Raw genomic sequence first — 27,311 nt, forward strand, 5'->3', positions numbered from 1 at the left:
TCAGTGTATGGTAGATTACCGGTATTGATAGGTTACTTAATACTTGCTTGTTACTCTGTTTGCTTAGTACTTTATACCTATTATCATCTTTAGTTTCTCACTTGAGGTGCAATACTTAGAGTTTTGCCAGTTGAAAAAACTGATCTAGAGAAATGAAGTAACTTTTACTGCGGTCACATATAGTAAATTGCAGAACCAGGAGTCTGTTCCAAGTACTACTGTTTTCCACACAATAGCATGTTGGTACACTAGCTCTCAGAGTCCATGAAACAAATAGGAATGCTTCCACCATGGCCTGTTTCAAGCAATGGAATATCAACTGGCTTGCAAATTAATAAAAACTCAGTGAGTTTTCACAAGCCAATATGATAAGGCTCCAGCATACCACTGTTTCACACAGCGTGGTTTTAGCCTGGCTTTTCCAAACCCTGATGCCACCACCTCCTGCACCCAAAAAGCACCAGATGAAAAGATCCTCTCATTTTGCTGGCTAGGATCCATGCCTCTGGCATGAGTTTATTATAGGGCCATTGAAGATTTTTTTTCCTCTTTATGGTAAACCTATGAAATAATGATTATTACTGTTTTTTGGGGGGAAGCTGTAAAACAAAAATATCTCCCTATAAGGGCACTTTTCAGTTATGGCTTCAGTCTCAATTCAATACACTGGTAATTAGTCCCTTAGGAAGACTTTCAAGGTCAAAATTGTCTCCTCATCTGTAAACTGAGTGAAGTTTCCCCAGAAAGACTATTCCACATTATTTCTCTCTTCTTACCTCTGTGACGACTAAGAATCAAAGCAGAAGCATCCCTTCCATTAAAGCTCCCAAGGTATATACCTTTTCTCTTTTAGAACTATCCTAAATTGTATTTCATTTATTCCCTTTCTGTTTGATGTGGAGTACATACAATCCAGAACTGTTAAAGTAATTAAAATGAAACAAAATAATTGAAAATAGTTTTCAGTAATTTCTTCTACAATGAAATTGTGTATCCAGTGTCTTCCTGTTTCTAAGGTCTTATATTTTTCAAAATAACTCTTTATAAAGATAGCTTTTTTAGGGACGCCTGGGTGGCTCAGTTGGTTGGACGACTGCCTTCAGCTCAGGTCATGATCCCGGAGTCCCGGGATCGAGTCCCACATCGGGCTCCCGGCTCCATGGGGAGTCTGTTTCACTCTCTGACCTTCTCCTTGCTCATGCTCTCTCTCACTGTCTCTCTCTCAAATAAATAAATAAAATCTTTAAAAAAATATATAAAGATAGCTTTTTTTTTTTTTTTAAAGATTTTATTTATTTATTTGACAGAGAGAGAAATCACAAGTAGGCGGAGAGTCAGGCAGAGAGAGAGAGAGAAGCAGGCTCCCGCTGAGCAAAGAGCCCGATGCGGGGCTCGATCCCAGGACACTGAGATCATGACCTGAGCCGAAGGCAGCGGCTTAATCCACTGAGCCACCCAGGCGCCCCTAAAGATAGCTTTTTTAAAAAAAGATTTATTAGAGAGACAGAGCATGGGGGGAAGGGCAGAAGGAGAGGGAGAGAGAATCCCAGTAGATTCCATGTTGAGCACAGCACCCAACACAAGGCTCAGTCTTGTGTGCCTGAGATCTGAGGTCTGAGATCATGACCTGAGCCAACCAAGAGTCGGATGTTCAACCACCTGTGCCACCCAGGTGCCCCAGTAGTTAGTTTTTTATTACCCATGTTAATGGAAGGAAGCATTTATATGAATTAGCTAAAGTAGGAAGATACTCCTTCTCTCTCTTTGTTGAATTTTTCTCATCAAAGCAGTCACCTTTTCTTTCCTGCTGGGACAGTGCTCTACCAGCCATGAGTAATTCATTAGAATCAGTAGTAAGTAATAAATGCAGTAATAGAAAAAGCCACAAGCTGGGGCATGCAATAGAGATTATAGAAGGAAATGTTGCTTAAAATCAAACATCTAAATAAAAATAAAGCCCTGAATTGATGTATAAAGAAAGTTTTTGAATTTTGATTTAGTTCTAGACATCTTGCATCATAACCTCTGGGCGAAAAATGCAATTAGGAAAGACACAAGATTAAATATTGAGGATTGTTAGTATGGATGAAGAACAGATGTTGAAGGCTTGTAGTTACTAGAAGAAACTAGGCTTGTAGTTACTATTTGCAAAATATTTTATGTCAAAAACATACAGTAAAACATTTTCATCATGTCTCCATTGTAGGATACCGAAGTACTCCATAAATGTGTACTTGTTAATCTTTATAATATCTTAAAACCTAACCTTCTCAACCAATAACAAAATGGATTTTAGCTGTTTACAGAAATTGCTATCTTAAATATGAGGTTTGTCAGACATTTAAATGTAACTAAGAAATTGGAGAATTGCCTTCTTTTAAAAATAGTCTTTTTGGGGGGGCTGGGTGGCTCAGTGGGTTAAATAAAGCCTCTGCCTTCAGCTTGGGTCATGATCCCAGAGTCCTGGGATGGAGCCCCACATCGGGCTCTCTGCTCAGCAGGGATCTTGCTTCCTCCTCTCTCTCTCTGCCTGCCTCTCTGCCTACTTGTGATCTCTGTCAAATAAATAAATAAAATCTTTAAAAAAGTAAAAATAAAAATATTTTTTGATTTGGGGTTGATTTGTAAGACTCTTGCTCTATGGGAGAGAGATGGCTCAATCTCTGAAGTTTTCTTTGCACATCCTGATGCAGAATGAGTATATTTTTATTTTTATTCCCAGACTTCATATTCATGTAAATATTGCAGTTTCTGCTTCATTTCCCCCACATACATATTGAGGGAAATAAACTAAATGATTATTGAGAACTATTTCTAGGACAACACAGATCTCTCATTTGAGACCTAAAAATACTGTAGCTAATTAAATCAAGATTCTGTGTCATGTCACATTGTATATCTAAGTTGTGTCATTTATTTTGTAAAAACATTTAGGTCGTCTTCCAATTGCATACTAATCACAGAATGGCTCAGTTTTTACCAGCTTTGTTAACTGAAAATTCCTTTTATTTCAGATAGTGCTTTAGTACATCATAATCGGTAAGTGATTTAGTTTGTTAAAACTATTTCTAAGGGTGCCTGGGTGGATCTGTCAGTTGAGTGGCCAACTCTTGATTTCAGCTCAGGTCTTGATCTCAGAGTCGTGAGTTCAGGCCCCATGTTGGGCTCCATGCTGGGCATGGAGCTTGCTTGAAAAAAACCACAATAAATGAATTTTCTAAATAAGTGAAATTTGGTTTTTAAGTATAAGAACCTAAGATTTAATGATTCCAATGCAGTTCTTTCTATAGTGCATATTCAATTTGACAGCTCAGGAGAATGCTTTTCAAACTTTTCTAAGACTGTAACCTAATAGCAGAGATGTAAAGAGAATAATCCAGGAAATCAGGAGCAAATCTATGTTTTATCTTAAATTCATGTAGATTTTACATTATATTTCATAATGTATTTTTATGCTAACATAGAAAGATATAAATTGCTTATCTTCAGATAAATGTTGGCTGCTAATTCAATTAAAGAAAGACTGTCTAGACCGAAGAAAATCTATTTGATATGGGCCACATTTACCCGTTGGGTTGCTGGTTCATCACCTGTGTTTTACCAGATCTGTTAAATATAAGCTCTATTGTATTGGGAGCTATGGTTAGCATAACATAAAGACTTTTAGGTGTGGTCCTCAGACAACAATGTCATATGAATGGAATTGGTAATTCATTGTTATATTAAAGCTCATGCATTGAAATAAGTATTATATCATGTTCTAAAGCAAGACAAATATTTATTCTACTTTTTTGATAGAAGCAACCTAAATGGAAATCATACTCCTTCACTGTTGGCAGGATGTCTTGATATAATATTTCTTTAAGCCTAAGTTTTCTTTTTTAAAAAAAAATTTATTTATTTATTTGACAGAGAAAGAGAGATCACAAGTAGGCAGAGAGGTAGGCAGAGAGAGGGGGGGAAGCAGGCTCCCTGCTGAGCAGAGAGCCCGATATGGGACTCGATCCCAGGACCCTGGGATCATGATCTGAGCCAAAGACAGAGGCTTTAACCCACTGACCCACCCAGGTGCCCCTAGGCGTAAGTTTTAATTGTACTGACACTGAAGGTGCTTTATCTTGGTAGACCCCCAAGTTGTTCAGATTTAAAAAGGGAAAGGAAAGAGCAAGTCTCCTTTAAATTAGACCTCTCCTGGGGTACCTGGGTAGCTCATTCATTAAGTGTCTGCCTTCGGCTCAGGTCATAATCTTGGGGTCCTGGGATCAAGCCGGGAGCCTGCTTTTCCCTCTCCCACTCTCCCTGCTTGTGTTCCCTCTCTCACTGTCTCTCTATGTTAAATAAATAAACTCAACCAATAAATCAGTAAATTAGACCTCTCCTTCATGACACAGTTTTCTGTTTAGAAAATCACAGACCTTTCACAGATAGCCGAAAGTTATGAGATTTTTTTTTTTTTTAAGGATTGAATTTAGTATGGTCTTTATTAGATTGGAGAAGTTTTTAAAAATTTATTTATTCATTCATTCATTCATGAGAGACCAAGAAAGGCAGAGGGAGAGGCAGGCTCTCCAGGGAGCCGGGAGCCCAATGCAGGACTCGGTCCCAACTCTCTGGATCATGACCTGAGCCAAATGCAGACCTCTAACCACCTGAGCCATTCAGGTGCCCAAAGTGGGATCATTTCTTAATCATTTTTAAAAAAGATTTTTATTTATTTATTTGACAGAGTGAGAGACACAGGCAGAACAGCAGAGGGAAAGGGAGAAGCAGTCTCCCCACTGAGCAGGGAGCCCAATGAGGGGCTCCATCCTAGGACCCTGGGATCATGACCTGAGCTAAGGCAGTTGCTTAACCAACCTAGCCACCCAGGCACCCCCTTAATCATTTCTTATATTCAGAGATGGACATACCCCATCAGATTTTATGTCTTTGGAAGAAGTTATGACCTTGATTACTTAAAGAGCATTTTGTTGATTTGCCTTTGAAAATTTGCCTAACATGCATTCTTAGGTTGTTAACAAGGTCTTTGCTACAGAATAGCTTGAATATCTGCTTTATCCTGGTAGGTGGTAAAAGAAGAGTCTTTGTTACTAGGCTGTTTATAAATATCTTATCCTGGTAGCAGTTACAATCTGATACACTCAGATTGTACACGTTGTATACATTCAGACTACCCCCAACCCCGATGACACAAACATGCAAAGGGGGTGGAGAGAAGGCAGCAACAGGAGGCATCTTTCTTTGTCCTACTGTGTTCTTACACTTTTCCTTCATTGACATTAGATTCAGTGTCTCAGACCTATTTATTTCCTGGATTCTGCATTTGTAGAGTATAATTTTTGGAAATACTTTTATTATTATCTGATCATAGTCTGTAGGCTATTTCATAGGTTACTGAATTATATGTTTGCAAAAGTATTTGCTTCAGTCTCCCCTGCTCTCCATACTGCATTAATGTCTATTTCTATGATACAATTCTGATGTCATTTGCCTTCCTGAAAACCTTCATGGCTCCTCCAATCTGTAGCATGGCCTACTGGTCTTTCATCTTTCATGATCTGGTTTGTGCTTACATTTGCAAGTCAACTCTGTACCACCAGCCGTATGCATCTTGGGCTAAGTATCATAGCACTTATCATACTGTTATTCACAAATTTTGTTTTTTGGGGTTTTGTTTTGTTGTTGTTCTCATCACTGTACTGATTGATAAAAAGTGTATTTTATTTATTTCAGCTATTCCTAGAATCTAGCACAGTTCCTGTGAGTCTCCTGATTCCTCTTCAACCTAGAAACTCTGTATTTCACTTTCTTTACTTTGTATACACGTTTGACTCCATTCTTATTGCCTGGAATGCCCTCTGTTTCCTCTAGTGCCCATTTTTATTTACTTTTCCCTATAATCTCACAATACATATACCTTCAACAGACTCTTACTAAAGTATGTTGATTTATATGTCTTCTCTGCCAGTCCAATAGTTAGGCAGGGATTTAGAGTCTAAAATATAAAAATGAAAAAAAGTGTCAGTGATTAGAGTTGCTTGGCTGGCTCTGTCATAGAGCATGCAACTCTTTTTAAAAAAAATTTATTTACTTGAGAGCACAAGCAGCAGGGTTGGGGGGAAGAGGGGAGAGAGAGGAACACTCTCCGCTGAGCAGGGAGCCCCCACACAGGGTTCAATCTTTAGACCTGGGATCATGACCTAAGGCTGAAGGCAGATGCTTAACTGACTGAGCCACCCAGGCATCCCTAGAGCCTGCAACTCTTCATCTCAGGGTTGTCAGTTCAAGTCCCATGTTGGGTGTAGAGATTACTTAAAATCTTTAAAAAGAAAAAAAAAAGTACCAGTGATTAGCACAAAGATGATGAATGAATAGTCTTTATTGATAGTATTCGGGAAATTTAGTAATGTACTTTTCAAACAGTGAATTTATATTTGTGGCCCAAGGGTCAGATTTAACCTGAATGTATGTTTTTGGGAGATCAGCATCATGTTTTTTTAAACCATTGGAATATAAAGATGGTCTTCTGTTGCTTCTCCCACATGTTATACTCAGTGGCTTTACACATTGGTTACTGCTTGCAGCTGAACGCATCTGAGTATATGACTGCTGCTGTAGTCGCCCACCAGTTTCTGGTTATTGTACCTTAAATGGAGGCCTAAAGATCTGATTGAGTAATCCAAATCTTCCTTTTTTTTTTTAAGATTTTATTTATTTATTTGACAGAGAGATAGCACAAGTAGGCAGAGTGGCAGGCAGAGGGAGAGGGAGAAGCAGGCTCCCCGCTGAGCAGGGAGCCTGATGTGGGGCTCGATCCCAGGACCCTGGGATCATGACCTGAGCCGAAGGCAGAGGCTTAACCCACTGAGCCACCCAGGCTTCCCCAAATCTTACTTATTTTGCTGCCAAGAAGCAGCAGCTACCATTAAAAAACATTCGACATTTGGAATTTTGCTTTTTATTCTAAGAATCTAAAAGTACCTCTGTGTGTGTGTGTGTGTGTGCGCGCGCGCATGTGTACACCTCATGCTTATCTGCAAATTGATCTGAGGGATACTGCATGAGAAAGAGGGTCATGTAAGTCGGAAAACACAAAATACTATATTAATCCCTCAGTTTGTTTCTCAGAGTCCACAGTCTCTCATGGTTTGTCTCCCCACCTCCAATTCCCCCAATTCACTTTTCCTTTCCTTATCCTAATGTTCTCCATGTTATTCCTTATGCTCCACAAGTAAGTGAAACCATATGATAATTGACTTTCTCTGCTTGACTTATTTCACTCAGCATAATCTCCTCCAGTTCTGTCCATGTTGATAAAAAAAAAAGTTGGGTATTCATCCTTTCTGATGGAGGCATAATATTTCATTGTATATATGGACCATATATTCTTTATCCGTTCATTTGTTGAAGGGCATCTTGGCTCTTTGCACAGTTTGGCAATTGTGGCCATTGCTGCTATGAACATTGGGGTACATATGGCCCTTCTTATCACTACATCTGTATCTTTGGGGTAAATACCCAGTAGTACAATTGCAGGGTCATAGGGTAGCTCTATTTTTAATTTCTTAAGGAATCTCCACACTGTTTTCCAAAGTGGCTGCACCAACTTGCATTCCCACCAATAGTGTAAGAGGGTTCCCCTTTTTTGACATCCTCTCCAACACTTGTTGTTTACTGTCTTATTAATTATGGCCATTCTAATTGGTGTAAGGTGTTATCTCAGTGTGGTTTTGATTTGAATTTTCCTGATGGCTAATGATGATGAGCATTTTTTCATGTGTCTGTTGGCCATTTGTATGTCTTCACTGGAGACGTGTCTGGTCATGTCTTCCACCCATTTTTTTGATGTGATTGTATGTTTTTTGAGTGTTGACTTTGAGGAATTCTTTATAGATCTTGGATATCAGCCCTTTGTCTGTAGTGTCATTTGTGAATATCTTCTCCCATTCCATGGGCTGCCTCTTTGTTTTGTTGACTGTTTCCTTTGCTGTGCAGAAGCTTCTTATCTTGATGACGTCCCAAAAGTTAATTTTTGCTTTTGTTTCCTTTACCTTTGGAGACATGTCTTGAAAGAAGTTGCTGTGGCCAATGTCGAAGAGGTTACTGCCTATGTTCTCCTCTAGGATTTTGATAGATTCCTGCTACATATTGAGGTCTTTTATCCATTTTGAGTTTATCCTTTGTGTATGGTGTAAGGGAATAGTCAAGTTTCATTCTTCTATACATAGCTGTCCGGTTTTCCCAGCACCATTTATTGAAGAGACTGTCTTTTTTCCACTGGATATTTTTTCCTGCTTTGTCGAAAATTATTTGACCATGGACTTGTGGGTCCGTATCTGGGCTCTCTAGTCTATGTGTCTGGTTTTTTAAAATTATTTTTATTAACATATAATGTACTTGCCTCAGGTTCAGGTCTTTGAATTATCAGGCTTACACATTTCACAGTACTCACCATAGCACATACCCTCCCCAATATCCATAACCCAACCATCCTATCCCTAATCCCCCACCCCCCAGCAACCCTCAGTTTGTTTTGTGAAAGTAAGAGTCTCTTGTGATTTTTTTCCCTCCTGATCCTATCTTATTTCATTTTTCCATTCCTTACCCCTGTAACTCACCAGCCCTGCCTCTCAAATTCCTCATATCAGGGAGACATGTGATAATTGTCTTTCTCTGATTGACTTATTTCTCTCAGCATAATACCCTCTAGTTCCATCTATGTCATTGCAAATGGCAAGGTTTCATTTCTTTTGATGGTTTCATAGTATTCCATTGTATATATACCACATTTTTATTCATTCATCTGTTGATGGACATCTAGGTTCTTTCCATAGTTTGGCTATTGTGGACATTGCTGCTATAAACATTCGGATGCATGTGCCCCTTCCGATCACTACATTTGTATCTTTAGGGTAAATACCCAGTAGTGTGATTGCTGGGTCATAGGGTAGCTCTATTTTCAGCTTTCTGAGCAAACTCCACGCTGTTTTCCAGAGTGGTTTCACCAGCTTGCATCCCTGCCAACAGTGTAGGAGTGTTCCCCTTTCTCCGCATCCTCTCTAGCATCAGTTGTTTCCTGACTTGTTAATTTAAACCATTCTGACTGGTGTGAGGTGGTAGTTCATTGTGGTTTTGATTTGTATTTCCCTGATGCCCAGGGATGTTGAGCATTTTTCATGTGTCTGTTGGCCATCTAGATGTGTTCTTTGCAGCAATGTCTGTTCATGTCCTCGGCCCATTTCCTTTTTTTTTTTTTTTTAAAGATTTTATTTATTTATTTGCCAGAGTCACAGGGAGAGAGAGCGAGCGAGCACAGGCAGAGGCAGAGAGAGAAGCAGGCTCCCTGCCGAGCAAGGAGCCCGATGCGGGACTCGATCCCAGGACCCTGGGATCATGACCTGAGCCGAAGGCAGCTGCTTAACCAACTGAGCCACCCAGGCATCCCCCTCTGCCCATTTCTTGATTGGATTATTTATTCTTTGGGTGTTGAGTTTGATAGTCTTTATAGATTTTGGATACTAACCCTTTATCTGATATGTGGTTTGCAAATATCTTCTCCCATTCTGTCAGTTGTCTTTTGGTTTTGTTGACTGTTACCTTTGCTGTGCAAAAGCTTTTGCTATTGAATGTTTTTCAATTTCCCATTAGTTCGTTTTTGCCCTTGCTTCCCTTGCCTTTGGTGATGTTTCTAGGAAGAAGTTGCAGTTGAGGTCGAAGAGGTTGCTGCTTATGTTCTTCTCAAGGATTTTGATGGATTCCTGTCTCACATTGAGGTCTTTCATCCATTTTGAGTATATTTTTGTGTGTAGTGTAAGGAAGTTGTCCAGTTTCATTCTTCTGCATGTGGCTGTCCAATCTTCCCAACACCATTTGTTGAAGAGACTGTCTTTTTTCCATTGGACATTCTTTCCTGCTTTGTCAAAGACTAGTTGACCAGAGTTGAGGGCTTATTTCTGGGTTCTCTACTCTGTTCCATTGATATATGTGTCTGTTTTTGTGCCAGTACCATACTGTCTTGATGATTACAGCTTTGTAATAGAGCTTGAAGTCTGGAATTGTGGTGTCATTAACTTTGGCTTTCTTTCTTTTCCTTTTTTTAAAGATTTTATTTATTTATCTGACAGAGATCACAAGTAGGTAGAGAGAGAGAGGAGGGAGCAGGCTCCCCGCCAAGCAGAGAACCTGATGTGGGGCTCTTTCCCAGGACCCTAAGATCATGACATGAGCTGAAGGCAGAGGCTTTAACCCACTGAACCACCGAGGTTCCCCTTTGGCTTTCTTTTTCAACCTTCCTCTGGCTATTCAGGTTTTTTCTGGTTCCATGTAAATTTTTAGGATTATTTGTTCCATTTCTTTGAAAAAAATGGATGGTATTTTGATCAGGATTGCATTAAATGTGTAGATTGCTTTAGGTAGACATTTTCACAATATTTTTTCCTCCAATCCATGAGCATGGAATATTTTTCCATTTCTTTGTGTCTTCCTCAATTTCTTTCATGAGTACTTTGTAGTTTTCTAAGTACAGATTCTTTGTCTCTTTGATTAGGTTTATTCCTAGGTATCTTATAGTTTTGGGTGCAATTGTAAAGGGATCGACTCCTTAATTTCTCTTTCTTCTGTCTTGTTGTTGGTGTATAGAAATGCAACTGATTTCTGTGCCTTGATTTTATATCCTGACACTTTACTGAATTCCTGTGTGAGTTCTAGCAGCTTTGGAGGGGAGTCTTTTGGGTTTTCCACATAAAGTGTCATATCATCTGCAAAGAGTGAGAGTTTGACTACTTCTTTGCCCATTCAGATGTCTTTAATTTCTTTTTATTGTCTGATTGCTGAGGCTAGAACTTCTAGTACTATATTGAATAGCAGTGGTGATAGTGGACATCCCTGCTGTGTTTTTGATCTTAGCGGAAAAGCTCTCAGGTTTTCCCCATTGAGTTGATATTTGCTGTGGTTTTTCATAGATGGTTTTGATGATATTGAGGAATGTACCCTCTATCCCTACACTTTGAAGAGTTTCAATCAAGAAAGGATACTGTACTTCGTCAAATGCTTTTTCACCATATATTGAGAGTGTCATATGGTTCTTGTTCTTTCTTTTAGCTATTAATGTACTGTATCACACTGATTGGCTTGCGGATGTTGAACCAACCTTGCAAGCCCAGGAGTGAATCCCACTTGGTCACGGTAATTAATCCTTTTAATGTACCGTTGGATCTTATTGGCTAGTATTTTGGTGAGAATTTTCCCATCTGTGTTCATCAAGGATATTGGTCTGTAACTCTCCTTTTTGGTGGGGTCTTTGTCTGGTTTCGGAAGCAAGGTAATGCTGGCCTTATAAAATGAGTTTGGAAGTTTTCCTTCCATTTCTGTTTTTTGGGAACAATTTCAGGAGAATAGGTATTCTTCTTTAAATGTTTGGTTGAATTCCCCTGGGAAGCCATCTGGCACTGGGCTCTTGTTTTCTGGGAGATTTTTGATGACTGCTTCAATCTCCTTACTGGTTATGGGTCTGTTCAGGTTTTTTATTTCTTCCTGGTTCAGTTGTGGTAGTTTATATTTATATGTCTCTAGGAATGCAACCATTTCTTCCAGATTGTCAAATTTGCTGGCATATAGTTGCTCATTATTTGTTCTTATAATTGTTTGTATTTCTTTGGTGTTTGTTGTGATCTCTCCTTTATCATTCATGATTTGATTTATTTGGGTCCTTTTTTCTTTTTGATAAGTCTGGCCAGGGGTTTATCAGTCTTATTAATTCTTTCAAAGAGCCAGCTCCTAGTTTCCTTAATTTGTTCTACTGTTCTTTCGGTTTCTATTTTATTGATTTCTGCTCTGATCTTTATTATTTCTCTTCCCCTGCTGGGTTTAGGCTTTCTTTACTCTTCTTTCTTCAGCTCCTTTAGGTATAGGGTTAGGTTGTATACTTGAAATATTTCTTGTTTCTGGAGAAAGGCTTGTATAGCTATATACTTTCCTCTCAGGACCGCCTTTACTGTGTCCCAAAGATTTTGAACAGTTGTGTTTTCATTAATTTTTGTTTCCATGAATTTTTTAAATTCTTCTTTAATTTCCTGGTTGACCCATTCATTCTTTAGTAGGATGCTCATTAGCCTCTATGTATTTGAGTTCTTTCCAACTTTCCTTTTGTGATTGAGTTCTAGCTTCAGAGCATTGTGGCCTGAAAATATGCAGGGAAAGGTCCCAATCTTTTGGTACCAGTTGAGACCAGGATTTGTAACTAGGATATGATCTATTCTGGAGAAGGTTCCACATACACTAGAGAAGAATGTGTATTCTGTTGCTTTGGGATGGAATGTTCTGAATATATCTGTGATGTCCATCTGGTCCAGTGTGTCATTTAAGGCCTTTATTTCCTTGCTGGTCTTTTGCTTGGATGATCTGTCCATTTCAGTGAGGGGAATGTTAATGTCCCCTACTATTATTGTATTATTGTTTTTTTGTTTTTACGTGTTTCTCTGATTTTCTTATTAGTTGGTTTATATAGTTGGCTGTTCCCATGTTAGGGACATAGATATTTAACATTTTTAGATCTTCTTGTTGGACAGACCCTTTGAGTATAATATAGTGTCCTTCCTCATCTCTTATCATAGTCTTTGGCTTAAAATCTAATTTATCTGCTATAAGGACTGCCACCCCACCTTTCTTTTGATGTCCATTAGCATGATAAATTGTTTTGCACTCCCTCACTTTAAATTTGGAGGTGTCTTTGGGTCTAAAATGAGTTTCTTGCAGACAGTATATTGATAGGTTTTGGATTTTTATCCATTCTGATAGCCTGTGTCTTTTGATTAGGACATTTAGCCCATTTACATTCAGGGTAACTATTGAAAGATATGAATTTAGTGCCATTGTAATGCCTGTAAGGTGACTGTTACTGTATATTGTCTCTGTTCCTTTCTGGCCTACTACTTTTAGGCTCTCTCTTTGCTTAGAGGACCCCTTTCAATATTTCCCATAGGCCTGGTTTGGTGTTTGCAAATTCTTTTAATTTTTGTTTGTCCTGGAAGCTTTTTATCTCCTATTTTCAATGATAGCCTAGCTGGATATAGTATTCTTGGCTGCATATTTTTCTCATTTAGTGCTCTGAATATATCATGCCAGTTCTTTCTGACCTGCCAGGTCTCTGTGGATGAGTCTGGTGCCAATCTAATATTTCTACTGTTATATGTTACAGACTTCTTGTTTTGAGCTGCTTTCAGGATTTTCTCTTTGTCACTAAGACTTGTAAATTTTACTGTTAGATGATGGGTGTGAACCTATTTTTAATTGATTTTGAGGGGGGTTCTCTGTGCCTCCTGGATTTTGATGCTTGTTCCCATTGCCATATTAGGGAAGTTCTCTACTATAATTTTCTCCAATATATCTTCTGCCCCTCCTCTCTCTCTCTCTCTCCTTCTTTTGGGATCCCATTATTCTAATATTGTTTCATCTTATGGTATCACTTAGCTCTCGAATTCTCCCCTCGTGATCCAGCAGTAGTTTGTCTCTCTTTTGCTCAGTTTCTTTATTCTCTGTCATTTGGTGTTCTATATCACTAATTCTTTCTTCTGCCTCATTTATCCTAGCAGTAAGAGCCTCCATTTTTTATTGCACTGCATTAATAGCTTTCAAACTTGGTTGAAATTAATAGATTTCAACTTGGTTAGATTTTAGTTCTTTTATTTCTCCAGAAAGGGATTTTATTTCTCCAGAAAGGGATTCTCTCATTTCTTCTATGCCCTTTTCAAGCCCAGCTAGCACCTTGATAATCATCATTCTGAACTCTAGTTCTAACATATTACCAATGTCCATATTGATTAGGTCCCTAGACTTTGGTACTGCTTCCTGTTCTTTATTTTGTGATGAGTTTTTCCACTTTGTCATTTTATCCAGATAAGAATATATGAACGAGAGGGTAAAATACTAAAGTGTGGCAAAGACCCCAGAAAAATATATGCTAACCAAATCGAAAGAAACCCAAAACGGGGGGAGAATATTGGGGGGGGTGTAAAAATAAATAATAAATTAAAATTTAAAATTTAAAAAATATATATATATGTATATATATGTTTTTTAGACCAGTGGATAAAAAAGAGCGACCCATTTGAGTTTGGGTGTAATCTGGTCTCTTAGAAGAAACTACCTCCCAAAAGTTTGAAGAAAGAAAAACTTATATATATGCAAACATAAGGGTAAACACGATGAAGGGATGGAATATGATTGTAAAGATGAAAATTTAAAACAATTCTAAAAAGGGATTGACAAGTTGGTTGGAAAAAGGAATAAAAAGAGGAGAATGTGATCAGGCTGGAGCTAGATTTAGGGTATAATTTGATCTACTAGAAGAAATTCTATCAAAATTTTAAAGGAAAAAACCCTGTATGTATATAAAAAATGTTAAATACAATGAAGGGATAAAATATGACTATAACAATGAAAATTTAAAAAATCTTTTTAAAAGTGATAAGTTAAAATAGTTAAAAATGTTAAAAGAGGAAAGAGGAAAAGTTAACAAGGATAGAATAAGAAAGAAATAAAATTAAAAAACTTTAACTTTGCAAGACTAAAGCATCATGGGAGAAAAGCTATGAATTCGGTGTTGCTTTCCTCTAGCTCAGAAGTTCTGCAGTACTCATTGATTGGTGAACTTGGTCTTGGCTGGACGTTCTTGCTGATCTTCTGGGGGAGGGGCACGTTGCAGTGATTCTCAAATGTCTTTGCCCAAGGTGGAATTGCACTGCCCTTGCCAGGGGGCAAGCTAAGTAATCTGCCTGGGGTTGCTCTCGGTAGCTTTTTTTCCCTAAACGCTTTCCATACAGCTTTGGAGGATGGAGTGAAGATGGCGGCCTCCCACTCTTCCCATTGGAGGAACCAAGAGCTCAGGGCCACACTCCTCAGTGCACCCTCAGAAAAAAGCAGTCAATTCCTCCCATCTCCCCGGCTGCACTCTGTGCTCACCTGGCTGATGATGGAGCATTTCTATCTTTGGCACCTGGCCCCCTTTGGAGTCTCCCAATCCAGCAGATTCCTGCCACACGCCCCTGTGCAGATCCTCCAGATCTGCCACTTATGGGGTCCCTGCTCAAAGAGCCGTGACCCGACTCTGCCTTGGATCATGGTTTAAGGTAACCTTGAGCTGAGAGCCCACTGCTCAGATCCATCTCTGTAGCCAGCTTCCCTGCTCCTATACCTGTCAGCTCTGCCACACTCAGACACCCCCAGGCTTTCTGTGACCCCATGGGTCCCACACTGTCCCCACAAGAGTTCCACCACCACTTAGCCTCTGGAATGACATCCCTCAGTGGAGCAGACTTCTGAAAGTTTTGATTTTGTGCTCAGCTGCTCCACCGCTTGCCTGGAGCCAGCCCCTCTCCCTGCAGTCTATCTTCCCGACTATTTGGATTCACTTTTCTGCATGTCCTGCCTTCCAGAAAGTGGTCGATTTTCTGTTCCTAGAATTGCTGCTCCTCTTCTCCTCTATCTCCTTTTGAGTTTGTAGGTCTTCAGAATGGTTTGATAACTATCTATCTGAACTCATGGGACCTAATGTTGTTTCAGTCTTTTACTCCTCTGCCATCTTGCTTCCCCTCTCTATGTGTCTGTTTTTGTGCTGTCTTGGTGATCGCAGCTTTGTAGTAAAGCTTAAATCAGGCAATGTGATGCCCCCAACTTTGTTTTTTCTTTTTCAGCATTTCCTTAGCAATTTAGGGTCTTTTCTGGTTCCTTAAAAATTTTTGGATTGATTGTTCAAGCACTTTGAAAAATGCCAGTGGAATTTTGATCAGGATGCATTTATTGAAAGTATAGATTGCTCTGGGTAGTATACACATTTTAACAGTGTTTATTCTTCTGATCCATGAGCATGGAATGATTTTTCTTTTTTTTTTTTTGTGCCTTCTTCAATTTCTTTCATGAAATTGATCCATTACCTCCTTAGTTAGGTTTATTCCAAAGTATCTTACGGTTCTTGGTATTATAGTAAATGGAATTGATTTTCTAATTTCCCTTTCTATATTTTCATTGTTAGTGTATAAGAAAGCAACTGATCTCTGTGCATTGATTTTGCATCGCCACATTACTGAATTGCTGTATGAGTTCTAGTAGTTTAGGGGTAGAGACTTGGGTTTTCCATATGAAGTATCATGTCTGCAAAGAGAGAGAGTTTGACTTCTTCTTTGCCAATTTGAATACCTTTTCTTTTTGTCGTCTGATTGCTGTTGCTAGGGCTTCTAGTATATGTTGAACAACAGTGGCAAGAGTAGGCATCCTTGTCATTTTTCTGATCTCAAAGGGAAGGCTATCAGCTTTTCCCCATTGAGAATGATATTCACTCTGGGTTTTTCATAGATAGATTTTATGAAGTTGAGGAATGTTCCCTCTATCCCCTTACTTTGAAGAGTATTAATCAGGAACAGATGCTGTTATTTTGTCAAATGCTTTTTCTGCATCAGTTGAGAGGACCATGTGGTTCTTCTCTCTTCTCTTATTGATTTGTTCTATGACATTGATTGATTTGTGAATGTTGAACCACCTTGCATCCCATGCATAAGTCCCATCTGGTCATGGTGGGTAATGTTTTTAATGCACTGTTGGATCCTATTAGCTAAGATCTTGTTGAGAACATTAGCATCCATATTCATCAGGGATATTGATCTGAAATTCTCCTTTTTAATGGAACCTTTGCCTGGTTTGGGGATCGAGGTAATGCTGTCTTCATAGAAAGAGTCTGGAAGTTTTCCTCTGTTTCTATTTTTTGAAACAGCTTCAGGAGAATAGGTATTATTTCTTTGAATGTTTGGCAGAATTTCCCAAGGAATCTGTCATGTCCTGGGCTCTTATTTTTTGGGAGGTTTTTGATCACTGCTTTAATCTCATTACTAGATATTGGTCTATTCAGGTTTTCAGTTTGTTCCTGTTTCAGTGTTGGAAGTTTATAGGTTTCCAGGAATTCCTCCATTTCTCCTGGGTTGCTTAACTTATTGGCATATAACTGTTGATAATAATTTCTGATGATTACTTCTATTTCCTTGGTGTTAGTCATGATCTCTCCCCTTTCATCTATAATTTTATTAATTTGGGTTCTCTCTCTTTTCTTTTGGATTAGTTTGGCCAGTAGTTATCAATCTTATTGATTCTTTCAAAGAACCAGCTTCCTTTTTTTTTTTTAAGATTTTATTTATTTATTTGACAGAGATCACAAGCAGGCAGAGAGAGAAAGAGAGGAGGAAGCAGGCTCCCCACTGAGCAGAGAGCCCCATGCGGGGCTCAATCCCAGAACGTTGGGATCAAGACCTGAGCCGAAGGCAGAGGCTTTAACCCACTGAGCCAGCCAGGCGCCCCGAAGAACCAGCTTCTTGTTTCGATGCTGTGTTCTGCTGTATCTCTAGTTTCTAACTCATTGATCTCTGCTTTAATCTTGATTATTTCCCTTCTTGTATGTGGGGTTGGCTTAATTTGTTGTTGATTTTCCAGTTCTTTAAGGTGTAAAGAAAGTTGGTTTATTCAATTTTCTTGAGTGAGGCTTGGCTGGCTATGTATTTCCCCCTTAGGATTGCCTTTGCTATATCCCATAGGTTTTGGACCGATGTGTCTTCATTCTCATTGGTTTCCATGAATTGTTTAAGTACTTTTTGATTTCCTGATTGATCTAAAAATTCTTGAGCAGGGGATGGTCTTTAGCTTCCAAGTGTTTGAATTCCTTCCAAACATTTTCTTGTGGTTGAGCTCCAGTTTCAAAGCATTTTGGTCTGAGAATATGCAAGGAATAATCTCAGTCTTTTGGTATCAGTTAAGCCCTGATTTGTCACCCAGTATGTGGTCTATTCTGAAGAGAGTTCCATGTGCACTTGAGAAGAATAAGTATTCTGTTGTTTTAGGATGGAATGTTCTGTATATATCTATGAGGTCCATCTGGTCCAATGTGTCATTCAAAGCCCTTGTTTATTGATTTTCTGCTTGGGTGGTCTATTACTGAGAGTGGTGTGTTAAGATCCCCTACAATTAATGTATTCATATCAATATGACTATTTTGATTAATAGTTGGCTTATGTAGTTGGCTGCTCCCCTATTGGGGAAGCATAAACATTTACAATTGTTAGATCTTCTTGATGGATAGACCCTTTAAGAATGATGTAGTGTCCTTCTGTATTTCTGACTAGTCTTTAGCTTAAAATCTAATGTATCTGATATGAGAATTGCCACTCCAGCTTTCTTTTGAGATCCACTGGCATGAAAAATGGTTCTCCATCCCTTCACTTTCAGTCTGCATGTATCTTTAGGTTCCAAATGTGTCTCTTGTAGACAGCATATGGACGGGTCCTGTCATTTTATCTAACCTGCAATCCTGTGCCGTTTTATGTGAGCATTTAGGCTGTTCACGTTGAAAGTGATTATTGAAAGATAAGTTTTTATCGACATCATGTTGCCTGTGAAGTCCCTTTTCCTATAGATTGTCTCTGTAAATTTCTTCTCTCTGTCACTCTTGGGTTCTTTCTTCTTTTATAGAACCCCCATTAATATTTCTTGTAGTGCCAGGTTGGTGATCACATCATCTTTTAAGCCTTGCTGGTCTTGGAAGCTCTTTATCTCTCCATCCATTCTGAATGTCAGCCTTGCTGGATAAAGTATTTTTGGCAGCATGTTCTTCTCATTTAGTGCCCTGAATATGTCTTGCCAACCCTTTCCAGCTTGCCAGGTTTCTCTGGACAGGTCTGACATTATTCTGATGGTCCTTCCTCTGTATTTAAGGAATCTCTTCCCCCTAGTTGCCCTTAAGATCTTTTGTCTGAAATTATGATTTGTGAATTTCACAATTAAATGTCTGGATGTCTTACTAGACTCGCTGATCTTTGAGGGGGGGTCCTTTCTGCCTCTAGGACATGAACACTTGTTCTGTTCCCCAGATTAGGGAAATTTTCATACAGAATTTTTACAGCTATATCTTCTAGTCTTCTCTCTGTCTCCACCCCACTCAAGAATCCCAATAATTCTGACATTGGAATGTTTCATGGCATCATTTATTTCCCTGATGCTGTTTTCATGGCTTCTAAGCTGTTTTGTTCCAGGCCTCCTCCTGATCCTTCTTTACTATTGGTTTGTTTTCTAGATCACTAATTCTATCTTCTGCCTCGGTTACCCTAGCTGTAAGAGTATTCAGATTAGATTGGATCTCGTTGATAGCATTTTTTAGTACTGCCAGATCAGCTCTTACTTCTGCCCTTAGAGATTCTATGTTGTCACTAATGGTCTTCTCCAACCTAGCCATTGCCCGGGTGATTGTTACCCTGAATTCCTTTCCAACATACTGTTTATGTCCATATCCAATAATTCTGTCTCAGAGGGCACCGTCTCTGAATTTTTCCTCTTTTGGGTCTCCCTCCTCCTAGTCATTTTGGTGAGAGGTGGTTGATGGGTTGTATAGCTGAATATATCAACCACGATCCAGGCAAGTGCTCCCTTTTTTGGCGCCACAGTAAGGATCAACCATAAAGCAGTGCCAGGTACCTTATGTATTGTCCAAAAATTAAGTCAACTGCCACATTATCTTCTCAGAAGGACAGTCATCAGGACTCCTCTGGGCCTTTCTGTGTGTCACTTTCTAACATGGCAATGGAAGAGTTGGCCAGGTATTAAGAGTGAACATAAAGGAAAAGTACAAAGTCAGATTTCTGCAGATTAGGGGACTGAGATCTGGATAAAAGCATGTGTGTATATTAAACTGTTTTGGTTCCAGAAGTTTTAAAACTGATCAATGAAATTATGTAATGTCTGATTGTTTACTGTGTATATTTGCTGTTCTTACTTGGAGGGAAGTAGAGAATATATTTGATGTCTATGGATAAATCAGGGCTAGATCTCCTCATGGCTGAGCGAAGTGGCTGCTTGCTCCAAGATTAGGCCTCAAGAATGCAAGCCATACCAACTCTTCCTAGCAGCAATCTGCACTGCCTAAAAATTACGACAGAAAAATATCTTTTTGAATTTTCAGTTTTTCTTTTCCCCACGTTTTCTTTTTTTTTTTTAATACAAATACTCCAGAGAAAATATATCAACAACTAACTGGCAAGTGGGAGAAAGGTGTGGAGCCTGATTGATTCACTCTTTCCCTCTTCTTCTGTCCTCCCCCTCCTCTCTACCCCTCTTAAAAAAAAAAAAAAAGTATCGAGAAGAGAATAAAATCCCATGATTCTATCATCCACAGATAATCACTATTCACATTTAGTGTTTCTTGTCCCATGCCTAATGGTGTTCATAACTGACGTTAGTATACTTTTGTTTACATATTTGTATCTTCTCATGTCATTAAAAACTATCAGCATTTCCTTTTTGTCAGCATAATTTTCACTGACTGTATATATTTAATAAAATGGGTATACAGTATGCAGTGTATGGGTATGCAGTGAGCCATGCAGTGGAGGTGCTGACTAGGATAGGCTTGCACCAGCATTTAAGTCAAGGAAGGGGGACACAGCTGAACCAGTTGCATAGGAATTATTCTTTCCTTCTCCCAGCCCTCAGTATACTGAAGAGAAAGAGAGGCCTAGATAACTGCAGAGGGATGAGAAGGAATCACGTCACTATTATACCTTTCTTTCTCAGTGAAGGTTCTTTAGGCCTCAGGGCAGACCTGTCTTGGGAGAGGGGAAAGAACTGTAAATTAGATGAGATTGACATTTTAAATTGGATTAAGTTTGCTTGAAATGGACTTTTTTTGAATACTTGAAAATTATTGGAAAGCTGAAGAAACTGATATTCAGGGATAGGAAGGTGAAATTCTGGATGGCAAATTGAAAGCAATGATTGGAGAATAATAATTAAGCCACTTCTTGTTTTAATTCCCCACCATGTAATATCAGGAAATGTTTTTTGATTAACTTTAATGATAATGTTAATGTAGTAGAGAGATTTTACTTGAAATTTATTCCCTCTTAAAATAGCCATGTGGATGAGGCCTGTGAAAGCATGATTCTCCAAGTTGTATTGATAGGGAGTCTCTGAACTCAAGGGAGAAGGGATGATCTTCTCCCTTCTTTTTTCTTAAAAACAAAAACAAACTTTTGGTAGGGGGGGACGAGGAGATGTGGATCAAAGGGTACAAACTTTCAGTTAAAAACTGAGTAAGTCCTGGGGAACTAATGTACAGTATGATGATTAAAGTTAATAATACTATATTGTATACTTGAAATTTGCTAAACTTTTAGATGCTTTTACCATACACAAAAAAATGGTAATTACAAGAGGTGATAGCTGTGTCAAATTAACTTGATTATGGCAATCATTTCATAGTATGTACAGATATTAAATATTTACATTGTACCCCTTTAAAAAACACATCACATGGTGTGACCTACATATATATTTTTGTCAGTCATACTTCAGTAAAACAGGAAAATGGCTTTTTCCCCTTGATCATAACATTAATATATTCATACTGTAAAGCATTTTAAAACTTCTGAAAAGTACAGATAATAAACCTCAATGCAGTCCATCACTCCATCCCAAACAGGAACAGCAGCCTTTGGGAATATTCTTGCAGGTTTCCTTGTGTCTTCGTAAATTGCTTATTGCCCCTTCCTTTTTCCAAAGCTGAGATCATACTCATAAAATTTTTGTAGCCTGCAGTTGAGGCTGCATAGATAAGCAGAAATGGTAACATAAAAATATTCACTGATGAAGTGACCACTCAGCATTTCTGACTTCTCCCGGGAAGCTTGAATTTATCCACCCAATTTAGCCACTGTTTCTTTCTCTGTGCCGGGGGCTATTCCAATGCAGATAAGATTGGGAAGTTATTTCTGGAGGTCAGTGAAGGATACTGGAGATCTATATGCTCACTGACAAATCTGTCTAGGTTGGACCAGTTGAAAAACTGATGAAGCAATCAACAGAGATGACAAGAAGATAGGCATTTTATTTTATTTTTTTTTTTAAGATTTTTGATTTATTTTTTAGGAACAAGGGGGCAAGGGACAGAAGGCTAGTGAGAAGCAGGCTCCCTGGGAGCCTCTCACGGTACTTGATCCCAGAACCCCAGGATCATGACCTGAGCTGAAGCTGGACACTTAACCATCTGAGCCACCCAGGTGCCCTGAAAATAGGCTCTTTAAAGAAAAGTATTGCACATGACATCATATTAACCTAACCTTTGGGGAACATCAGTATAGCTCCCAGGTAGTGTTGCTATTGTGATGCCAGTAAGCAAGATGAAATGAAGGATGTGGTGTTCTGTTGTATATCATTTTGTAGGAAAAATCAACCCCCCCAAAAAACCCACTATTTTTATTCATTCTTTGATCCAATATTTAGTACCTGGATATAAAGTTTGCCTAAATGTTGTTAAACTGCCAAGCATGTTTCATCCTAACATGTATAGGGTTCTTTCTCAGTATAAATTCCCTATCAGATTTGTTTCCCATTATGAATATGAATGAATACTTATTATGGATATGAATACTTACTAGCCTTCTACTAATACTACCAGGGGACACCTGTATTTAATTTTTATTAATCCTGTAAACTGCTTATAACTTACATAATAAACACTGTAGTTCCCCTTATCTGCGGTTTCAGTTACCTAAGATCAGCCTTGGTCTGGAAGCAGATGATCCTCTTTCTGACATGCTGTCAGAAGGTCAGTGGTAGCCTAATGCTGCCTGTGTCATTCACCTCCCTTCATCTTATCACATAGGCATTTTACCATCTCACATCATCACAAGAAGAGTGAGTATAGTTCGGTAAGATATTTTGAGAGAGAGACCGCATTCATATTATAGTATAGTGGTATAAATGTTCTATTTTGTTATTATTACTGTTAGCTTCTTACTATGCCTGGTTTATAAATTAAACTTTATCATAGGTGTGTTTGTATAGGAAAAACATAGTGCACATAGGGTTTGGTACTCAGTGCAATTTCAGGCGTCCACTGAGCTCTTAGAACATATCCTCTGCAGATAAGGGGGGACTACATAGTAACCAAATAACATTTTTTCTTGTGAGTAAGCATAAGCTAGAAAAGCTATTTTTATCTGAAATTAAGTAAATACTTAAAAACCTGTAATTCCAGGTTATAATATATTTCCTTAACCTTTTTTAGGTCTAAATAATAGTCCAATATAGAATGTACCACTTCTGTCTTTCCTGGAATTAGGGCCAGATTTCTCATATTCTTCTCACTCTGATACATTGATGACTAGTCATCATTAGACTGGTATATTCAAAAAGCTTTGCTAATCTGCTAAAGTGGGTTTTTAATTGTGAGCTTTTATTCTTTTAATTACAATAGTTGTCATATAAATAATTAGCATCTGGGGTTTTTGTGCTGTATTCCAATTCTCCAAGATCCTCCTTTTTACCATGCACATCAATCACCTGGGGATTTTGTTCTGATTCAGTAGGTGTGGTGGGGGTAAAATTCTGCATTTGAAACCAGCTCAGATATGAAGCCAATGCTGCAAGCCTTTGGACCACACTTTGAATTGTTGCCTTTTTGATAACAGTTTTGGGAACAAAAGCCAGTCAAAGCTTGTTGAAGCCATTTCTTGTTATAACTTTATGACACATGCCTTGTTTATTAGTAATACATATTTTTCCAACAGGAAAATAGATGTTGAATTGTAGCGTGTGAGTTTTTCTAGTTTTTGTGTTGGGCATACTATCTACAGTGGTGGCATTTAGAAAGAATGAATGTACCGATGACAACAATGATGTAGTAATAACTGACAGGTACTGATGACTTATTAGGCCCCAGACGCTGTGCTTTACAAAGATTGACTAAATTTTTTGAACAAAACCATGAAGTAGACATTATTATTGTTACTCCATTTAAAAATGAAAGGCTTGGTAAAAAGTTAAATGACTTGCCTGTGGTCACAGAGCCAGAGCAGGGACAGAACTGGGACATCGACACAAGAAGTTAGTCTGACTCTAAAGCTTCTTGTTTGGAAAATCTTTTCTTGTCTGACAGTAGTCCAAAAACTACACATCATAAAATGGATTTTCTAGCTTCTTTCCCAAAAGATTTTTTAAAGATCATTTTCCTTATGTTTTCCTTCCTTGTGGCTTTCCCAAGATACTAGTGATCTCTAGCTTTTTTAAGTCTTCCTTTTTGTATATTTGTATTTAGATCTCAACTTTCATATTCTTTTGATGTAAAAATTTATAAAGAAGGAGTAGTAGGTAGTACCCTGCCCTGAATGAAAGATAAAAGTGTTTTTAGTAATGTTGAGACTGTTTTATTTGAAAGACGAGCCCTGGAAAACTTTAGATTTATAAGATTATCAGAGAAGAATGGCTATTTCTTTTGAGTGTTCTTAAAACTTGGGCTATTTTTCTCTTTATCTAAATGGCAGTTGTAATTTAGTGATTAATCTGGAGACATACCTTCCATTCTGAGTTCTCCTGCCAGACCACCAGATGGTCTTAGAGAAGCCAAGGAGCCCCTCTGCCTTGCCTTCTCAGCCTGTCAAATGACAACACTAGTACCTTTAACTCTTAGGCTGTGAAGAGAAAGAGGATTTGTAAGTAGAGATGTTTGTAAAAATTTGTGACAATGAGTGAAAGCTGTTTAGAATTAGATATGGTACCTCCCTTGCAGTTTCATTTGGAAGTCAATAAACACAGCACAGGTCATGATCCCTAAGAATATAACTGGCTTATTACTCATCTCCAAGTAATAAGAGATTATTTATTTTCATTATCCCTGTTTGTTTGTTTTTTACAGTCCATCAATATTATGGAACTGACTTTACAGAAATATGGAAGTTATGAAAAATTTGAGCAGGCCACTGGTGGCAGCCTGCTATCTAAAACTCGAATCTGGAGTCATGTTCGGAAGTACATGATGAAAGAAGGCTGCCTGGGTGAGGTATGAATCGGGAGTGACACGAGATGCTGTTGGCATTTTACTGCTCATTAAATTAGTCACCCAGAGATCTCACTATATTGAATTGTTGTGTTCAACTTCATTATGTTTTTCTTTACTTATACTACCCTTTCTGTATAGCCTATGGGATTATGGGAATTTTTTAATGAAAATTATAATGAAGCAATTTGCCTCAGTGGCCTCCTCTTATTAGCAGCCCGTTCAGAATGACCAAGCAGTGAAGTGGTCTCTGGCTTGTGTACCATCCTTTGCATCATTTTAACTGGGGCCGGGGTCGGGGGGGGTCTGTATTTGAGAGCACAACAGGGCACTGCTTCCTCAGTATAGCCCTCTACTTTTCTTCATTCCAGGAAAGGCTCTTGAGTTGCCCATGCTTAGAAGTGGAAGGGTCAGAAGTAATTATCATCATCTTAGTATCGGGAGATTCAAATTGGAAATAAAAATGTACTGGTTTATGGGTCTCTTGTTTCCTGTGAAACCTTCCTCTCCCCAGCCTCTACATTTTGTTTTATATAAATGTATTTGTGTCCTCTTCTTAGATTGTAGTTCATCTCACTGAAGATCTGCTTTCCCGAGCTTCAATGACAGTGGTAAATGGGTGCCCAACACTGACCATTAATGTTTCCACAGCACGTGAGCACTGGCTGGAGGGAATGCTGAGGCATGAAATAGGTAGGGGTAGCCCTTCATTTGTTCACTTATAATATCAGACATCAGCTGCAAAGAAACCTTTTTATAATGGTTTTTTTCTTCGCAGTATTTGGCGAAAGGTAATGAAATTGTTAGTTTTCATTTGAGCTAAGATATTAATGTCTCAGTTCAGATTAGATTTTTTCAGTACCATGTAGCTGTATTGAGCTTGGATTAACTCCTGGATTTCAGTTCGCCTGTGTTTCTGAAACCAAGTGAAATGGAACTGAATGCTGGATTCCTTTCAGATATCAAGTCTCTGATTCTTCCCTTTAAGAAAATAAATTGTACAAAAGTCACACTTCTTTGAATGATACATGCAGTCCTTCTGAAGGCAAGAGTACCTCCTTCAAAAAGCTTTAGGGTCAGGTCATTTTCCACTTTGTTTTGATTCATAGGTACACATCAATTTGGTTTTAGAACTGTTGGTAGAATCTTTTGTGGAAAAGAATTAAAATGTCATTTCTCGTTTTTCACATGCCTTTTCTTCTCCATAGGCACACATTATTTTCGAGGTATTAACAACCTTCAGCAGCCATGGAACAGTTGGACTGGTCGTAAAAAACATGAGCTAAAGCCAAACAATCCCACAGAGGAAGGACTGGCAAGTATTCACAGCGTCCTTTTTAGAAAAGACCCCTTTTTATGGAGGGCGGCCCTCCTCTACTACACTGTTTATCGAGCCAGCCAAATGTCTTTTTGCGAACTCTTCAAAGATATTGGAAAGTTTGTCAAGGACCCCAATACAAGATGGGATTATTGTGTACGAGCCAAGAGGGGATGGACTGATACTTCTCAACCAGGTGGGTGTCCCTTGATTGTGTGTTTGCCTTATGGTCAGTTGTCTGTTGATTTCAATTACATCCTCATCCACCAGAGAAATCACTCACTAGTGAAAAATTAAACCGTTGTTACTTGAGGTCAATGCTAGTCTTCCCAAACCATATTTTGTTAGCATTCTTTATTCAGTTATCATTTTGAAAAATTTCAAGCCTATACAAATATGGAAATGATAGAATTAACACTCATATTACCCATCTTCTAGATTCACCAATTATTAACATTTTGCCAGTTCTTTTTCTTGCTCTCATTTTAAAAACAGCTCTACTTCACTTGACCTACAGTTTGCCCATTAAAATATATAGCTCAGTGGTTTTTAGAATATTCATGGAGTTGTGCAGCTATCACCACTGTCTAATGTTCTCTTTGACCATTAAATTCTCTGTCAGGCATACTGCGTAAACAGTTTTGTTGAGCTCTCTGGCTCTAAGTTTGTCTGGTTCTTTTATTTGGGACATATCCTCTGTCTTCCCAGTTTTTTCTGACTCTATCTGTGTTAGGAAATTCAGCTGCATCTGTCTCCTGCTCTTTAGAAGAGTGGCCTTATGAAGAAGAGCTTCTGTAGTGCTGTGTATTAGGGGCTGGGCATGCGGGGCCAGCAAGATCCACAGTGGTCTGCTAGAGAGGATCTACAGCTGTCTGGGAAAACTCCTGTGGAGGCCAGGTTGGAGGGGGTGGATCCACAGGAGATTGCAGGGTTAGGGTGTGCTGTTTGGAAGCTGTGTGAAGGGTCTGTGTGAGGAGACCTGCAGCTGCTTTGGAGAACTCCTGCAAGGGTAGGCTAAGAGAGCAGGGTATGCTGTTGACAAGCTAGGTGGAGAGTATGCTTGTTCTTTCCCGTTTCTATGTATCTAGGCTGGGGCAGGGAGAAGAATGGCACCTGTCAGCTCTTTTGTTCTTA

General features: G+C 38.7%; 1 protein-coding gene across 8 annotated transcripts in view; it reads left to right on the forward strand.

Moving 5' to 3' along the window:
* KIAA0895 (KIAA0895 ortholog) overlaps positions 1-27,311 on the forward strand; it is a 68,827-nt gene that overhangs the window by 31,444 nt on the left and 10,072 nt on the right. For 4 of the 8 annotated variants that reach the window (XM_032305274.1, XM_032305278.1, XM_032305276.1 and 1 more), the window contains 3 exons: positions 24,719-24,862; positions 25,420-25,552; positions 26,068-26,373. In XM_032305274.1, coding sequence (XP_032161165.1) covers positions 24,719-24,862; positions 25,420-25,552; positions 26,068-26,373 — 583 coding nt within the window. Of the gene's footprint in view, positions 1-22,134; positions 22,734-24,718; positions 24,863-25,419; positions 25,553-26,067; positions 26,374-27,311 lie in introns of those variants that run through there. The other 4 variants (XM_032305275.1, XM_032305277.1, XM_032305281.1 and 1 more) reach the window with 3 other exon arrangements.

The sequence above is a fragment of the Mustela erminea genome, chromosome 11 (assembly GCF_009829155.1).
Source record: "Mustela erminea isolate mMusErm1 chromosome 11, mMusErm1.Pri, whole genome shotgun sequence".
Taxonomy (NCBI): Eukaryota; Metazoa; Chordata; class Mammalia; order Carnivora; family Mustelidae; genus Mustela; species Mustela erminea.